Source organism: Fundulus heteroclitus, chromosome 24 (genome assembly GCF_011125445.2).
Source record: "Fundulus heteroclitus isolate FHET01 chromosome 24, MU-UCD_Fhet_4.1, whole genome shotgun sequence".
In the NCBI taxonomy this organism is placed as follows: domain Eukaryota; kingdom Metazoa; phylum Chordata; class Actinopteri; order Cyprinodontiformes; family Fundulidae; genus Fundulus; species Fundulus heteroclitus.
Window position 1 is genome coordinate 2,155,659 of NC_046384.1, and position 18,337 is coordinate 2,173,995.

At 41.2% G+C, this 18,337-nt stretch overlaps 2 protein-coding genes across 5 annotated transcripts in view; one reads left to right on the forward strand and one right to left on the reverse strand.

The window, feature by feature from the left end:
* Nucleotides 1-1,378: 1,378 nt before the first annotated feature.
* Nucleotides 1,379-10,330, reverse strand: LOC105922665 (oocyte zinc finger protein XlCOF6). 4 transcript variants are annotated; one of them, XM_036128305.1, is made up of 3 exons: nt 10,255-10,301; nt 5,069-6,991; nt 1,379-4,743 (listed from the first exon to the last, which is right to left on the reverse strand). In XM_036128305.1, coding segments are annotated over exons 1-3 (1,974 nt in total). In that variant the 5' UTR covers nt 10,256-10,301; the 3' UTR covers nt 1,379-4,693. The 4 variants fall into 4 exon arrangements, with proteins under 4 accessions (XP_035984198.1, XP_035984199.1, XP_035984197.1 ...); XM_036128306.1 differs by having other exon boundaries at nt 1,379-4,738; nt 5,064-6,991; XM_036128304.1 differs by having other exon boundaries at nt 1,379-4,716; nt 5,042-6,991.
* A 6,443-nt stretch (nt 10,331-16,773) lies between these two features.
* Nucleotides 16,774-18,337, forward strand: part of LOC105921678 (NLR family CARD domain-containing protein 3) — a 1,041,521-nt gene continuing 1,039,957 nt past the window's right edge. The window contains exons 1-2 of the mRNA XM_036128283.1: nt 16,774-17,127; nt 18,157-18,227. Of these exons, the coding sequence (XP_035984176.1) occupies nt 17,027-17,127; nt 18,157-18,227 (172 nt within the window). The 5' untranslated portion in view covers nt 16,774-17,026. The remainder of the gene's footprint in view (nt 17,128-18,156; nt 18,228-18,337) is intronic.

Here is an 18,337-nt window from a genome sequence, read left to right on the forward strand (position 1 = left end):
ATTAGATTTTCACCACGTCATACATCTGTACTATATGTTATATTGCAAACCCAGCCTTTAGTTTTCAAACTAAATATTTAGCTCCAAATTTAACGTTTCATTTACAAACGAAACGTTTACTTTGAGCTAAATATTCAGCTTGCTCATTAAACATTTTACTTGGAACTATGACTTCTTCATAAATTTATGAATAACAAAAATAAAAAAAAAAATAACCCTCCCTTTTATCTCTTATGACAGGCTAAATATATTTGTCAGGATGCAGCTTGTAGGGTGCATTCTGAACTTTCCTGCCTCCTCCCTTCCCAGCGCAGCCTGATTAGTTTCACCTGTCAGGCAGCAATTAACCTCGGACTGTTTCTACCTGCTCTCACCATTATATCTACTCACCTCAGTCTGCTCTTGCTCGCCGGTCCGTAAAGGTTCAACTCCTGTTCAGTCACAGCCAGTAACTCTGTTCCGGCTCAGTTCACCACCAGAGACTCCGTTCCAGCTCAGCCCACAGTCTAGGGTTTGTCGGCTCCTGCGCTCTGTCTTGGTCTCAAGTTCTTGGCTCCCGTGTCCCATCCTGATCTCCAGTCATCAGCTTAAATATCACTTCCTGGTCAGTCTTGCTGCACTACTCCTGCCAGCCAGCTTCTGCACCCTACAACTCTGCCTGGTAATAGACTCTGGTTCCTCGTATCATCCACCATCCACATCGTACAATAAACTGTCTTAAAATCCAACTCTGTGTGTGCGCGCTGTGTCCGGGTTCATCCTAGAAAAATATCATGACAATATTTTGCTGTAAATCTTTCACTGTATAACTTTACAAACAGAACCCCATAGGTTTACCAGCAGGGATGAAAAATACACAGATAATAATATACAGAGAGAATGTGAGAGCATACATATTATCGAGAGGAACACAAACTGAGGAATTTGAGTTGGCTATCGTAAACATCCCTTAGCTTACCTGTGTCTGCTCTCCTCTTGACATGTCTCCTTGGAGTTTTAATTGGAACGTCATCTTCTCTGTCTTTTGTCCACAAAATGAAAAAAAACAAACATACAGTCACTTCTGTGGTTTCTTAAAATTTAAAGCTTTTAAACACAGGTAAAGGGATTTCTTATTTTTTTGGCTGGAGATGAAGGACGTAGGGCGCCTTGCATCCACAGCTCTAGTACGATGATTAAGACACTCCTGCTCCACGTAAACCTCTCTTTTACACCAGTTATTATTACGACCTCTAACTTTACAAACGATCCTCGCTTCTTCGTCATAATGATGAGTAATTTGGTACGAAGTTGAATTAGCTGCGTTTCAGCTAGCTAGCCTGTGACAGGAAGTGACCGACCGGATGTCTTGTACAGAAAAAAACACCGGCATCCACAATTGATCTGCACATGGATCCTGCTCTTTCCTGTTTAATGACATACGGTTAAACACCAGGCATAAAAAGATGAGGTGGATAAAAAAAGGAGGCTAAAAATCAGGAAGTGGAAAAGCAGAAGGCTGAAAAACAGGAGGCAGAAATATGTAAGGAAAAGAAAAGATATACATTTGTTGATGAAAACTGTAACGAAAAAAGAAAAGAAAAAAGAGCTTCAACAACTAATCGAGAAAATTGACCATTAAAAGCGTTGTGTGATTAATGCATCACTCACCATGTCGCGCCGCTTAAGTCCCCTGCAGGTGGTCGTCAATGCTGGCTCACTGACTGGCTGCAGAGCAACGTAAATAAAGCGGAGGCGGCATTTTCAAGAGCATTAATGCGTAGAGAGAAGGGCTTTCATAGTGTGAGGAGTGCCTCCCCTGGGGGCCCCGGAGCTCTTCAGTGGGGAAGCAACGTGAGTAAAAGATAAAGCAGAAAAAGTAGCGAGGACTTTTAGCCAACTTGTGCTAGCCTGTGGCTGTCTGTGGAGTCAGACAGCCACTCTGTCTGACTTGTTTAATTATTACATTTTGACCATGGTTGGTGTGTTTTTGTCTTTATGTTGGTTCCATGTTGCTCAAAGAACTAATCCATGACTGCTGATGCTTGTGTAATAAACATTTTGAGTTTTCAGGAGATCAGTTGCTTGGCTGGGGTAAGTAAAGGGTTGGACAGTCTAAGCTGCACTAAACTGTGGTCTAACGTAGTTGTCACATATTCCTGCAAATGTAACATTTTCTCCGGTTCTTGACCTCTCCAATGCTGATGTAAAAAAGGGCCAAAAAGAGGGACATTCCTATTTATTTAAAAACATGCTCATCTAATGTTAAGGTAAAGACTATACATAAAATATCATTGTCTCGCAGTGCAGCAAGTAAAAGTTAATAGAACAGGTTAAACTATTTAAATGATTTTTCTTCATTCCTGTGATTTACACCTTACCTTGTTTTACTATAATGGTTACAGGTTCAAATATGCCAAAAATAAAACTACAGTAGGGGATATATATTTCTAATAAGAATGCTTGAAGTGTCTATAATTAGCAATAAATTATAACTAGGTTCAATTTTCAGGATTTCTGAATTAAACTGCATGACATATTTCCATTGATTTAGATTTTCTAATCTTTATCCAAGACAAATCAAAATGAAGTCTGACTCAATTCGACATCTTTATTAATAAAGCACTTTAAGATACAACTCGGTTGGGCAAAGTGTTCTTCAGGTCTCAAAAACCAAATAATTCAGAACATAAAAGAACAAAACACAGAGCAAAAGCACAATAATAATGAAATAGCAGATACATAAAACCAAGCAATAAAAACCTCAAAAGCCAAAATCTCCAACTGGGTAAAAAGCGAAAGAGGAAAAACATGTTTTGAAAAAAGATTATATATAAAAAAAGTGAGCTCATATGTGCTCCACCAGAATCACTAAAAACCCTCTCCCCTCTTGCTCCACTTTAGTCAACGCCACCCTACTCTGACCATTTAGCTAGTGTTGCCATTTCTGTTTTTTTCTGGCTCGTGTTTACTCCCCTTTTCCCTTCTTGATAGCAGGGCTCAACACAGCATAAAAGGGCCACAATGTGTCGTGAAAAGACTGCTGTTCACTGAGTGATTATGGACGTGATCAGATGCAGCTCGATGGGGAGAAATGAAAGGAATTTTTCCAAACCACAATGTGGGGAAAAGCTAAAAAACTCAAGAATCACTTTTCACTTAAAAGGCCCAGGATTGCAGATATTTTATGTCTGAATCATATTTTATGCTTTTATGTCTAAAGCTTGCCCTGCGATAGACTGACGACCTGTCCAGGGTGTACCCTACCTCTCGCCAGTTGACAGCTGGAGATAGGTACCAGCACCCCTCGTGACCCCACAAGGGATAAGCTGAATCAAGAGAAAAACCTTTATCCCAAGCAACAACTAAAGAGCTCTTTTGCGTTCATTATCATGTTAGTTTGATAATGAATATTTATTAAATCTTACATCACAACCTCTTTAATTAAGCAGTTGGTCTGAAGTGTGGATTCTCATGTTTGTTTGTTTTTTCAAGTGGGACTTGATGGAACATCTTTTGCCACATGCATCAGACCCATTGGGGTTCTCTCTTTGTGGAGTATAGTGTGTGTGTGTATGTCCCAGTCTTTTTGCAATATGTGTTTGATAAGACTGAACAAAATGTTTTCTGGTAATTTTGTTGCTCATTGTTTTTACATTCGGAATTTGTTTTTGGAGAAGACAGGTGGCAACATGCAGTTTATACCAGGGATGAGCTGATAGCACTGGCCAAAGCCAATAATCCAGCCACAGTGGCAGCAGCTTGAATAGAAATGAGGAGAAAGAGTTGTGGGAGACCGGCAAGGAAAAGTCAACACACCTGGAAGATTCCTAAAGTACAGCACAGTTCAGCTGTGTGCCATACAGGGACACATCTTTAATATTTGTCTGAGAAAGGGGAGAGTAAAACAGCTGTGGAAGACCTCCTGTTTGGTACTGGTGCCTGAGACCCCACAACCTAAAGACTTCAACAGCTTTAGGTTACAGGTCTGCAGAGTTAACATGACACTTGATGATGACCCTCAAGAGGGTGATCCTCAACTATCTTGACCCCTTGGTGAAGTCTTCATTGGATTTACTGTAGTTTGTCTACCAGCCTGGCATCAGGGTGGATGATGCCTTCAACTACCTGCTAAACCGACCTCTGTCCCACCTGGAAAAGCCTGGGTGCACCAAATGGATCATGTCCTTTGATTTCTCCAGTGCATTTAATACCATCCAAACAGAACTCTTGAAGGACAAGCTGGAGCGGCCAGGAGTAGACCACCACCTGTTCCAGTGGATACTGAATTAGGTTACTGGTCCACCACAGTATGTTTGGACGTGGGACTGTGTCTCTCAAGGTTGATTTATAGTCTTGGAGCACTAGAGTGAATGGTTTAGCTAAAGCTAATGACATAGTGGGATTATGTGGAGATATTTAGCAGGAGTCTGTCAGAATTAATATTTTGGTGAGTAAAAATATGCTTGGCAGGTTGATTTTTACATCTACGACCAACTTGGCCGGTGAATCAGGAAGTTAATTTTGCACACTACTTCCAACTCCTAATACAGACATTAGGAGCCATTCCAGTTAAAAATTTCCAACCTGGACGTTGTGAATCCAGGCTACCGAGGACAAATGGAATGCACTAAAATGCTGACTTGTTGGTAAATCTTTTACCACATGCGTCACAATCATAAGGTTTCTGTACCATGAGGATTCTTGTGTATGTTTAAGTCTGACTAGTTGGTAAACCTTTTACTGCATCCATCACAACCAAATGTTTCTCTCCTGTGTGGAAAAATATGCTTGGCAGGTTGATTTTTACATCTACGACCAACTTGGCCGGTGAATCAGGAAGTTAATTTTGCACACTACTTCCAACTCCTAATACAGACATTAGGAGCCATTCCAGTTAAAAATTTCCAACCTGGACGTTGTGAATCCAGGCTACCGAGGACAAATGGAATGCACTAAAAGTCTGACTTGTTGGTAAATCTTTTACCACATGCGTCAAAATCATAAGGTTTCTGTACCATGAGGATTCTTGTGTATGTTTAAGTCTGACTAGTTGGTAAACCTTTTACTGCATCCATCACAACCAAATGTTTCTCTCCTGTGTGGATTTTCATGTGTCTATTTAAGCCTGACTTATCTCTAAATCTTTTACTGCATGCATCACAAGCAAAAGGTTTTTCTCCCATGTGGCTTCCAATATGTTTATTTAATTGTGACTTCTGGGAAAATCGTCTCCCGCATGCATCACAACAGAAAGGTTTTTCTCCTGTGTGCGTTCGGATGTGAGTTTTTAAATACGACTTAAGGGAAAATCTTCTCCCACATGTCTCACAACGAAAAGGTTTTTCTCCTGTGTGGATTCTCATGTGAATTCTTAAATATGACTTGAGGGAAAATGTTCTCCCACATGCATCACAACCAAAAGCCTTCTCTCCTGTGTGGATTATCATGTGTGTTTTTAAGTCCGAATTGTCAATAAACCTTTTACCACATTCATCACAACAAAAAGGTTTCTCTCCTTTGTGGATTCTCATGTGTTTATTTAAGCCTGACTTATCTGCAAATCTTTTACCACATGCATCACATGCAAAAGGTTTTTCTTCCATGTGGTTTCCCATGTGTTTTTTTAATTCTGACTTGTGGGTAAATGTTTTACCACAAGCATCACAATCAAAAGGTCTCTCTCCTGTGTGGATTCTCATGTGTCTATTTAAGTAAGATTTGTCTGTAAATCTTTTACTGCACACATTGCAATGAAAAGGTTTCTCTCCAGTGTGGATTATCGTGTGTCTATTTAAGCCTGATTTATCTGTAAATCTCTTACCACATGCATCACAACCAAAAGGTTTTTGTCCCATGTGGTTTCCCATGTGTCTTTTTAATTGTGACTTCTGGGAAAATGTTCTCCCACATACATCACAACCAAAAGGTTTTTCTCCTGTGTGGATTCTCATATGAATTTTTAAATATGACTTGAGAGAAAATCTTTTCCCACATACATCACAGACAAAAGGTTTCCCTCCTGTGTGGATTATCGTGTGTGTTTTTAAGTCTGATTTGTCAGTAAATCTTTCATCACATGCAACACAACCAAAAGGTTTTTCTTCCATGTGGTTTCTCATGTGTTTTTTTAATTCTGCCCTGTTGGTAAATCTTTGATCACAAGTATCACAAGTAAAATGTTTCTCTTCTGTGTGGATTCCAATGTGTCTTTTCAAATTTGACTTATTGGAAAATATTTTACCACATGTATCACAACTAAAAGGTTTTTCTCCCATGTGGTATCCCATGTGTCTTTTTAAATGTGATCTGTTCATAAATCTTCTCCCACATGCGTCACAACTAAAAGATTTTTGTCCCCCTGTGTGGATTCCCATGTGTCTTTTTAAATTAGACTTCTTGGAAAATCTTTTATCACATGTATCACAACCAAAAGGTTTCTCGCCTGTGTGGATTCTCATGTGTGTATTTAAGCCAGACTTATGGGAAACATTTTCAAGAAAGGGATCGCAACCAAACGGTTTTTCTCCCTTGTGGGTTCTTAAGTGTTCTTTTAAAATTGACTTTTTGTAAAATGTTTTTACACAAACATCACAACCAAAGGCTTTTTCTCTGGGGTGGACTTTGATTTTCTTTAGATTTTTCTTCATATTAACATTTTTACTACCAACTTCAAGAACTTTGTTCATGGAATCCACATTTGAGAGCCCCTCTTTAATTTTTCCCTTTATATAGTCAGATGAAGTACTGATTGGAAAATCTCTGACTTCTATTAGCTGTTGATGAAAGTACGCAAATTGAGGTTTCTCTTCATCCTCTTCAATCTTCATATTATCAACAGTTGATAGAAACCTGGAGTCTTCAGTATCTTGCTTCAAATTTAGTGTCTCTCCTTCCTGGCTGACCCAGATTGTTTCACTTTCCTCCTTTATGTAGAAAAGCTCCATTTCCTGCTGGTCCACACCAGGATTCTTTTCTTCAGCGACCTCCTCTTTAATATCAGCAGGCGACACTGAAACACATTGCATGCCTTATGACCAAGTATATCTTGACAATTTAAACAACCATGGTAAAGTAAACCATGGACAGTTGTAAATAGGTCAACATGGCAGAGTGCTACTAACACAATCCAACTCATGCAAAACAAGCCAATCAAACCTTCTGGAATATTAAAAAATGTTTTTGAAAATTTTGTATTGGCCTTTTACTCCACAAGAATCTTGATGAGAAGAATTTGGCAAAGAAACACATTTCTAGCAAGAGAAACTGGTCAGAGTGCCACCAATACGATGACCTTAACGGTCCAGAGTTACACTGATATCCTGGAACCTCTTAACCAGAGGTTCAGCACCCTTCACGCCACAATGGACCTTAAAGATCTCTTCTACAATGAATCTAGGCCGTGGGAGAGTCAGTAAGTCTTAAGTTATTAAGGCATGAATCAATAAGTTGTCAGGCCATGGGATACTCTCTGCTATACTTACAACTTTTGGATTTTAACATGGTTCCATCGCCAACAGTTACCCCGCAGCGATTGAGCCACAAATACTGTGGAGTAACTTCTGGATCATTTAAATTGCTGCAGTCTGTCAAAGTCATTATTTCTGTCTGTCTTGTGTCTCTGCTCTGTCCTCTCTAACCCCCAGTGGGTCAAGTCAGATGACCGTTCATACTGAGCCTGGTTCTGGTTCTGCTGGAGGTTCAATTGAATTGAATTGTATTGAATTGAACACAACGTCACTCAGAAACAGCCACTGTTGCATAATCGATCCAGACCCAAGATAAACAAAACCGCTGTTTTAATGAATGGAAAACTTCTTCTCTTTTATTAAACACAATATTACAGTTAAAATGGGGGAAAATATGGTGGGCCGCATGCTTCAAGTGCCGCAGCGTGGTTGTTACACTGCGTCATTATGCATGATCTAGCTTTTGATGTTTCCCCTCTGCTCTGCTCCTTCTCTTGCAGATTGCTACATTTCATACGCTTTGTTGTCACCTCAACCTCTGATCAGACATTTTTCCCCTGCATTTGTGCAGGTTGCCTCAAAGTGCGTAGTTTCAAGTTTCACGTTGGAGTAAATGTGTTGTTTGCTCTCCAAGCTGAACCAGCTAGCATTATTCTTAAAATTACAGGAAATAACAGTATAAGAAATAGCACTTTTATGTTGTATCCGCAAATTTTGAGCATACAAAGCTTAGACGGCTACAGAAAAAAACAGGCTATTTAGGAACTGATTGTCTGGTCCCAGCATAGTTTATGTTCAATGAGACATGGTTGAGGCGATAAGGGGAGCGGAAACAATTCTTTTCAGGTCTGGGCTGAGTGCAAGGGATAATCATAGTGGGGAAATGCATAAATATAGAGTGTAAAGCACTCTTAGTTTATTTTTTTCAAGGAATGCCACTTCATTGGGTGGGCCCTAATTCAGGCCCACCCATAGCCATGCCCCTGGGCAACTGTTGAAGCTGTTTACAAGAAGGGAACGAGTTTAGGTCGTTCAGGGTTGGTAGCAACATGCTGCAGATCTTCTATAGGTCTGCTGTAGAACATGATCTCCTCTGCCATCATCTGTTAGGGTGGCAGCATCAGAACAACTGACCTAAAGAAGCTCAACAAGCTGATAAAGAAAGCCGGCTCTGTTCTGGAGACCCTTCTGGAACCTCTGGAGATGACTGGGCAATGAAGGATTCTTTATTAAGGGAAGAACATTCTGGACAACCATATGCATCCTCTTCATCAGACCGTTGTACAACAACAGAGTGTCTTCAGTCAGAGGCTCCTCTAGATCAGCTGTAAGACAGACTTCTACAGGAGATCCTTCCCCTGCAGCCATCATTATCTACGACTGGTTGAAGAACGCAATGACATGAGTTACACCAGCGTTTAATTTCCCTTTGAGATTAATAAAGTATTTTTCAATTGAAGAGTATAGACAGGAGCAGGTGACGACTTTAACCACTGAAAACAAGACACTGAATTAAGGACCAAAAAACTCAGACAGGATGAAGCTCTCTAACAAAAAGACATGAGATCATTCAGGATGTTCAGGTAGGTTATCTGTGCCCACAGTTAATTTACAGGCCTACAATGACCTTAACGACTCCCCATTACTAAGGGGTTGAACCTGTTTCGGTTCAATTTCCATGTTATCCAAGCCATAACAAGGCCTTTGTTGGTCAGTACTATAAAGCTTGGAGTTCCACACTACTCCAGACATTTAGAATTGACAAAGTTTTCTGAATAGTAAGCAAAACGTCTTCAAACTTCGGAAAAAAGTCTAGTTTTTTTTTTTTTTTTACTTTTTTGGAACTGTGTCCACATTTAATAAGTCTGTAGAAAGAAAAAGTCCAAGGAACAAGCTAACAGACTACAGAGATGCTGATTGTTCTCAAATCTATTAAGTTCTATGCCTGTGATCCAACAAAACCAACCAAGCTCCTTCTAAGTACAGAAAAATTCATCCAACCACAGTCATGAACCCATAAACATCTCCTACATATGTGCAGATTTCCAGCTGAGGTTTTGGTGAGTTACAAAGGTTCCAGTGGTGTTTTAGACCAAATTAACTGGGGGGCATGGATCGACTGATCAATCAATCTTTATTCCAGACACAAGGTTGGTCCATAGTAGAGCAAAATCAGAAAAATAAAAACACAGTGAAAAAAAAAAAAGATAGCAGGTTCCACCCTCATATTTGATAGGGTGGAAAACAAAAGAAACAAACAAAACAAAAACACGGCAATAATTCATTACTGAATAGATTAAGTGAGTTAAAGGACCACTTGTGGCTTTGGAACTGCAGGTTGATCTAGTAGATGAAAACTGATACTAGCTCAATTCTCACCATTGTCGATCTTGGAGATCCTGAGGGTTTTGTGGTTCCTGGTGAACCCACCAGTGGACCAAACTGATCAGAAACTGGGATCTGTTCAGGTTGGGATCTGAAGATTTATTTAGTATTTCCCCCAAAGCGGATGAGTTTTACTTTGCCTCCATATCTGACGGTGAAACTGGGATCCTGGCTGAGTTTGTTCCAGCAGCAAGAGCAGCTTTGTGTTTCCTCACAGACCAGCAGACTCTAGCATGAACACTTGACCTAGAGAGTCAGGAGATCTGAACTGGAGCCTCTAGTCAGAGGTTGAAGAAATAGGATGGGAGCACGTAGAGTCAGACTGAGCTGACATTTTGTCTGATAGGAAGCTGATGAATCCAGAGAGTTTTGGCCTTTAGCTACAACACAGGACACAGAAACAAAGTAAACCAATCCTTACTGTTGATAGGAGCAGCAGTTAATGGAAAGCTGCTATCAGTCTCCTCCTTCACAAGGAGCTGCTCTCCTTCCTGACGGGCCCCGGGTTCCTCCTGTTCCTCCTTTATGTGGAGGGGCTCTGACTCCTGCTGCTCCCCCTCAGGACTCTGTTCTTCAGAAGCCTCTTCTTTAACATCTGCAGCCAACACTGAAACACATTACATGCTTTATCAACAACTAGATCTTTACAATGTTACAACGATGTCAACAACAAAAAAAAAAAAACTGATCAAACTGCCAAAAGCTTCATGTTTGGCATCAACACTGATCATCACCCTGATTACTCCACATTGTAGCCATGGTACGAGTGGCCAGATACAAGATAATATGTAATTAAGAATACAAACATCCATGTTTTTTTTCCGACTTTCAGACAAGAGAGAAGTAGATGTGGAAATATAAGAGATTTTCCAGATTTAAAATTATAAAATAACTAAAAGAATATATATTATATAAGGAAAAAACATGTTTTCCTATAATTGGATGTAATTAAATATGAAATAAAAAAGGGGGTGGAGCTGATTGCCCAAAAAATATTTGAGGGAAAAAAAATTGTGTTTTAATACATTTAGATGGAACACGAGAAGAAAGAAAAAGAAAAAAAAAAAAAAAAAATCACATCCAAATGAAAAGTCCTTTGTGATAAACTCACTAGATACAATAAAGAGTTCAAGAAAAACATGATTGGAAATCAGTGGATTAAATAAAAACACACATTAGACTTAGACAACTTTATTAGTCATCCTGCATGCACAGAGTGCGTACAGAACGAAATTTCATTTTCATACAGCTTGGAAAATTCACGGTAAAATGCAGTAGATCTTAATAAATACATTTCAGTGTCCATTTGTGGCTTCAGCAGTTCAACATTCTGATGGTAGCAGGGAAAAAGCTTTTTCAGAACCTGGTGGACCTACAGCGGATGCTGTGGAACCTCTTCCCAGAGGGCAGCAGGGAGAACAGTCCATGGTGGGGGTGTGAGGGGTCCCTGATGATGTTACGAGCTCGGGACACGCAGCGCTGAGATGAAATGTCTTTAATGGAGGGAAGAGGAGCCCCGATGATCCATTCTGCTGTCCTCACCACTCTCCTTCCAGTCAGAGGCACTGCAGCCTCCACTCCACACAGAGAGACAGCTGGTCAGAATGCTCTCTATGGTGCTTCTGTAGAAGGTCGTGAGGATGGGCGGGGGCAGGTGGGCTCTCCTCATCCTCCGCAGGAAGTACAGTCGTTTCTGTGCCCTCTTCACCAGTGACATGGTGTTCACAGACCAGCTGAGGTTGTCCGTGATGTGCACCCCCAGGAACTTGGTGCTGCTGACCACCTCCACAGCTGAGCTGTTGATGAGCAGTAGAGCGTGGTGAGGCCGGTTCTTCCTGAAGTCGACGATGATCTCCTTCGTCTTCTCCACGTTCAGGATCAGGCTGTTGTCTCTGCACCAGCCCACCAGCTGCTCCACCTCCTCTCTGTAGTCCTGGTCGTTGTCGTCTCTGATCAGGCCCACCACCGTTGTGTCGTCTGCAAACTTCACAATGTGATTGGTGGTGAACCTGGGGACGCAGTCGTGTGTCATCAGGGTGAACAGCAGGGGGCTCAGGACGCAGCCCTGAGGGGAGCCCGTGCTGAGGGTGATGACATCAGAGATGTTCTGATGACCCGGACCGACTGAGGTCTGTTGGTGAGGAAGTCTAGCAGCCAGTTTCGTAGGGGTGTGTTGAAGCCCAGATGCTCCAGTTTTCCCACCAGATGTTGTGGGATGATGGTGTTGAATGCTGAACTGAAGTCCAGGAACAGCATCCGCACGTGCGTGTTCTTCTCCTCCAGGTGTGCCAGGCTCAGATGAAGAGCAGAGGAGATGGCGTCCTCAGTGGAGCGGTTCTGCCAGTAGGCAAACTGGAACGGGTCGAATGTTGGAGGAAGACTGGAGACGATGTGTTCCTTTACCAACCTTTCAAAGTACTTCATCATGATGGGATTCAGTGATTTTCTGACTGTGGTTCTACTTTGCTAACCTGATGACACGGTTCAAGTTGGCTCTCGATGTCCTCAGAGCCTTCTTGTCACCAGACTTGAAGGCTGAGTTCTGAGCTTTTAGAGCTTGACAGACCTCCTCAGTAATCCAGGGTCGTTGGTTGGCTCGGGTGATGATGGTCTTTGTGGTGCTGACGTCCTCAATGCATTTGTTGATGTAAGCTGACACAGTCATGGCGTACTCATCAACGCAAAGAGATAAAACACAACAGCTGAATATTGAAATAGAAAAATATAATATTTGAAGCTGTTTAGCTTGTCAATTATTGAATAAATGTATTATTTTTATTTTAATGGCACATAAATATATATTTTTACCTAGTTTTTGCCCCAGTGTTTATTTTATTCACTCAATAATTTATTATTTATATTTTCAGAATTATGGCAGGATTGGCCTTCCATAGTCAACAATCAGAGGATAACATGTCACCATCTTTCTTGACAAGATCAACCTACAAGCGTTGTTCGGAAGAACTTTCCCAGACAGGCAGATCATAAAAACGTTAAACATAACGGTGCTACATGCTAGGCTACCATTAGCTTTCCTAAGCTACATGTGAAGCTAGCATTAGCACCTCCTATGCTACATGCTAAGCTAGCATTAGCACCTCCTGTGCAGATCTGCAGGCTTAGCCAGTTTTCTGGGGGAAAGCCTGCAACGAGTTGTGATGAAGAGGAGGAATCCATCAGCTGCTGAAAACGGCTCCTAAACTTTAGCTCCATCCACACAGTTAGCATGAAGAAGGAAATCTCCAAACCTGATGGGTGCAGCAGAACTCTGGGCTGGAAAACATCCCCCATCATTGGTGTCTCCTCTGCTGCGTCCTGTCGCTCTTTGAGCTCCTGCTTCCCTCCAGTTTCTCCGCTGTGCCTCCAGCTGCTGGACTTCTTTCCAGACTTCATCACCTGCAGCAGCTGCTGCTCTCTTTCAGCCTCACCAACACTCCCGATTCTGGCCTCACAGCAACACAAGGACAAAGAACCCGGAAGTGATCAACGCGGCTGCGCGTCGGGCATAAATCATAGACGTTATATAAGAGTAGACCCCGCATTGACTGTCGCGGCGCAGGAATTACGGCCGCCATCTTGGGGCGGTCGACAAGATAACCTGCTGATTCAAGCTGAACACACTAATGATACCTCAGCACTGTCGGGCGTATTTTTGTTTAAATCGAAGGACTCTGACTTCAGGGCTCGAGGCATAACCTTTCACAAGTAAGATTAAAAGATATTGTTTATATTAGAATGTGATTATTCTAATATTAGATAGAGAGATACAGGTCTACATGTTCAAGTTTAGTCTCTCCAAAACTGCATCTACTCCGTGAAGGCATCAGAGCTTTAGACATTGGTGAATTATATATATATATATATATATATATATATATATATATATATATATATATATATATATATATATATATATATATATATATATATATATATATATATATATATATTGTGTGTGTGTGTGTGTGAGGATGGTTGTTTGTAAAGTTTGTCTCTGTGTTGTCCTTTGATAGACTGACCACCTGTCCTGGGTGTACCCCGCCTCTCTCCCATTGGAGATAGGCACCAGCACCTCTCATGATAGACATGTTAGATAATGGACGGATGGATGAATGCACAACATGTCATCTCCAGGCACTTCAAATTCCATCAAATCCTCCAGATTTGTCAGAAAGATTCCTCTCTAAGGAAACCCAGCAGAGGTTAGAGAAGACAGAGCAGAGTCACAGAAAGCACAGAAGCACACATTGATCCAGGAGTACTTTCTATGTTAGATGGTAATAGCGGATGATCTGCCTCCCTTGGATGATGTCACAGCTAACAGAACACCAGACCAGGTGTACCTTCCATGACGAGAAAAATGATGGGAGTGCTTCAGTGGCGCAGTGCATAGCGCGCATGACCCATGTACGGAGGCCTTAGTCCTCAACGCGGCCGACTCAGGTTTGACTCTGACTTGTGGTCCTTTGTCGCATCGCTCTCCCCCTCTCTTTCTACCCCCTTTCCTGTCAGCCCACTGTATGAAAAACAAGCCACTAGCCAAAAACCTCAAAAAAATGACAGAGAACAAAAAGTTAAAAGATGAAATAACAGCAAACAATGCAGATTGGAGGACAGGAAGTCAATGGAGGAAAACTAAAATTGGAGAAATAAAATCCCTCTTGTTGATTTTCATCAGAACTCTTGCTGCAGCATTTTGGATCAGCTGAAGGCTTTGAACTGCATTTTGTGGACTTCCTGATAGTAAAGAATTACAATAGTCCAGCCTTGAAGTAACAAATGCATGGACTAGTTTTTCAGCATCACCCCTGGACAGAATGTTTCTTATCTCACTTTTGGCCCTCCCAGTTTTCTTATAGCGTTTCTGCTGGTTGGCTTTGAGAAAGTACATATCCCAGCAGCCTTTGCAGCTTTCTGTAGAGACTTGTGGGACCTGTAGATCAGCTAAAGTTTTTCTCCTTTCTTATAGTTTTCTTTCAGTCTTTAAAATCTATCTTAGCTGTAAGTGTAATGTTCTGTTCTGGTTTATGTTTATTATTTGGTTAAGTAGCTCTTTCTTGCCTCTGGGTTTATTTCTGTTTTGGATTCCAGTTTAGCCTGTTTACTGTGCTAGTTATCTGGTCCCTGTATTAGTTCTGAATTTAGTTCTGTGCTTTGTTTATTCTGTTTTTTCTTCTGTCTTAGGTTTATCATCTAGTGTCCTGTCAGCTCCCTTAATCACCCCCACCTTTCCTTGATTAATTAGTTTTACTCCGCTCGCCTGTCTGTCCGCTCATTTAAACCTGCTTTAGTTCTCTGCTCCCGGTCGGTTCGTCACCCATTCGTTCATTGCCTCAGTTCGGTCCGTTTGGTCCCAGCTTGCCCAGTTTGTTCGCTGTCAAGTGTTGCCAGGATGTCCGCCCTGCACCATACGTTGATGTCTGTCTGATTCCCAGTCATCACCACCTCCGTTAATAAACCCCGTTAATTACCGCTACTGTGTTTGGCTGAATACCGGGTTCATCTCCTCCCTAATCATTACAGTAAGCTGTAAATATTTATCACCACGAATCAAACTTTGATTCTAGATGCTTCTGTTAGAGATAAGATAACATAAGATAAGATAAAATAGGATAAGATAAGATAGGGCTTTATTGATCTCACAGTGGAGAAATTTACTTGTCACACATTGGCTTAATAAACAAAAAGAAAGGTGCCAAAAGGAGGAAAGGTGCATTAGGTATAAGGTATACACAGTGTGTCCACATATGTTCAGTGTATCAAAAATCAAAAAATAAAATAAAAAGTACAGGGGAAATAAAGCAGATATTTAGGGTGACTTATGTACGCTCAGGTGACTTACAGTATATACAAATGGAATGACGTTTTACATTAGGTGGTACTAGGTAAGAGCAACAGCGAGGTAGTCAGATATCTATGCAGCTGAAGTTGCTTATTGAACAGGATTAACAGTAATATTGCACAGGTTATTGCACAATAACCTGTGAGGAAAACACACCAGTCTCCTGATTTCCGGCGAAATAGGAAGTGAAGCTGAAACTTTTCTGATCAGGCTCCATTTTGAGGCGGAGGATAGAAATAAGTTGCCCCCTTGTTAATAGAGGTAAGTTAACCCTAACCCTGCTCTCAACTTCACACGCTTTATTACTCGAGTCTGTCCTGTTTCTGGAGCCTCTTCTAGATTTTCTACAGCTGCTTTCAGCTGACAGCTCAGTCTGCTGCAGACTCTGACCTGACTGAGAACTTCCTCTTTGGTTTTGTTCAGGGTCGGGTGGCCATAGGGAGGTTTGGTGGCCCAAACCAGTGGTGGAAAGATAAATTTGAGCTTTTTTTTATTTGTTTATTTTTGCCATGGGGCCATAATTCTTGGCAGCACCCCTGGCTGCAGGTGGTACAGTACAACATCAGACTGGATCCAGCTGTGATCTGCATTAAGCGGAGATACAAACGACCTCTCCTGATTTAAAATAATAAAAAGCAAGAAAGAAAGTGGTTAAAGTATTCTGGAAAGAAAGGAGACAGAAATGAGTAGAGAAAATGTGTGCAGGATGCAGCGTGTGTGTATTAACCCAAACAGCAAACACTCCCTACATGGTCCTATCCTCCCATCCCAGATATCATGTATCAGTTTTGGACGTGTTCAGGGCACAACAGAGCATTGGAGATTAAACCATATGAGTATAAATGATTACTCTGCTTTATCAATTAAATGAATGTTGATGCATGCTGGCTGACCAGGAAAAGGAAGATTACAGGGGAGAGTCTGTCTTCAAAGGATAATATTTTATTAACTACAGGCTACATCCTGTTGTCCTGTTGTGTTTCTACGTTAACTATTTTTACAAGTTCAAAAAAATATATAACTAAGTTGAGTATTTTTTTTCTACTGTAGTTGTGTTCTAACACTAAAATTTATAATGCTTATTGTTGTTGCTCCATTGTTACTTGGAGCTGATGAGGTCAATTTCAGTCGTGGAATTGATGCAGAAGGACAGAATAACGCCAGTCACAGGAGTGAGGAGGAGGAAGAGACAGATGAGGAGGAACAGGAAGAAGAGGAGGAGCAGGACTAACCTAAAACTCTACACACATGATGGGGATCAGCTTTCTGCTCTACAGACCACTGACTGGGCCTGAATCACTGGGAACTGACTGGTTCTGGTTTCTCTCTCAGGTTGACTGAAGTCCAGGAGATGGAGGACAAAGCAGAACCTCCAGGACCATCTATGAGGAGTGAGGAGTCCAAAAGAACAGATCCAGGCTTCAGTGAAGAACCTGGACTGTCAGATTCAGAGTAAGTGATCCATGTGACTTCACAGACATATAATATCTAGAATATTAACTGGTTGATCTTCAGCGTCTGAATCAATACCAAATTTATTTTATTTGAACTCCAAGTGAAATAATCCAGTTCATATAGAGGGACCACCCACTGAGATTCTCTAACAAAAAGGTCAACTGGTAAAATCAGAACTTGGGTCCACTATAGACAATGTCATGTTGACACTGGCTCCTTTGCTCTGCACTAAGTCGAGTCAAAACATAACTGTTCTAGTGAGGAATGAGCTCATCTGTCATAAAATGGCTGTAGCTCCTTAGTTATTATCCGATGTTTAGAAAAAATAAGATCAAATTAAAGAGGAAAAAAATTGCAGATGTTATGATACATAGAAATATGAACTTTCCCTAAACATAAACCATAAGCATTAGATTTTTCCAATTTCGTTTTGTGAAGTGACAAAGAAACCCAGAAACATGTGAGCCGAGCAGAACAAGATGGAGATTAGAACCACGTGCATAAAAGGAACCGGACCGCCTAAATAAAACAGGAACTGGGTCAATAAAGATCGGCTCTAGCTAAAGACTATAACTGCTAGCAACATATCAGGACAATAAAACTACAAAGTGAACCCAGAACCAAGTCCAAAGGGTCATCATGAAATCAGATTTAGTTGACAGGGAACAGAGCAGAACCTTAAAGAACTTGCTACCCAGATCTACCCTGGTATCTGGTTCTGGTCCAATTTTTGGACTCTTAGAGGCTCTGATGAAGCAGTTTTCTACCCTGGCCCAGACAGAGGAACGATTGGCTCAGAAAATATTTCTGATGGACAAAAACAACCAGAGAAAGATCAGTCATGACAGCAGATAGAATAGGATAAAATATTTCAAAGCAGGCATCATCAATGTTCTGAGGTTCTGCTCTGACCCAGCCTCTGGTTCGCTGTTTGTGGTGGACCTTCATGAACATCTCCAGGTTCAGGAGAACAGAACGACCCTATTGGTAGTGAACTGTTTCAGTGATGAAGAAATGTCTCTACAGATGGAAGAAGAGGAGCAGCGTTGGTGTGGAGGAGCAGCTGCTGGCAGCCAATCAGAGCAGCTTTGTTCCAGGTGAGGCTCAACATCTCCAATCAGAACTTCTTTTTATCAGCTCTATTGGACTAGTTCCTCGTCTTTAGTTGGGATTTGCAAATCCAAGTGTTTAAAGTGTTTAAAGGTTC

Bases quoted from the DNA above. Each gene is read 5' to 3' on its own strand.
- LOC105922665 (XM_036128305.1), bottom strand. The intron at 4,744-5,068 runs ATTTGGTTGTGA...CAGGAGAGAAAC, and splicing joins AATCCACACAGGAGAGAAAC to ATTTGGTTGTGATGGATGCA.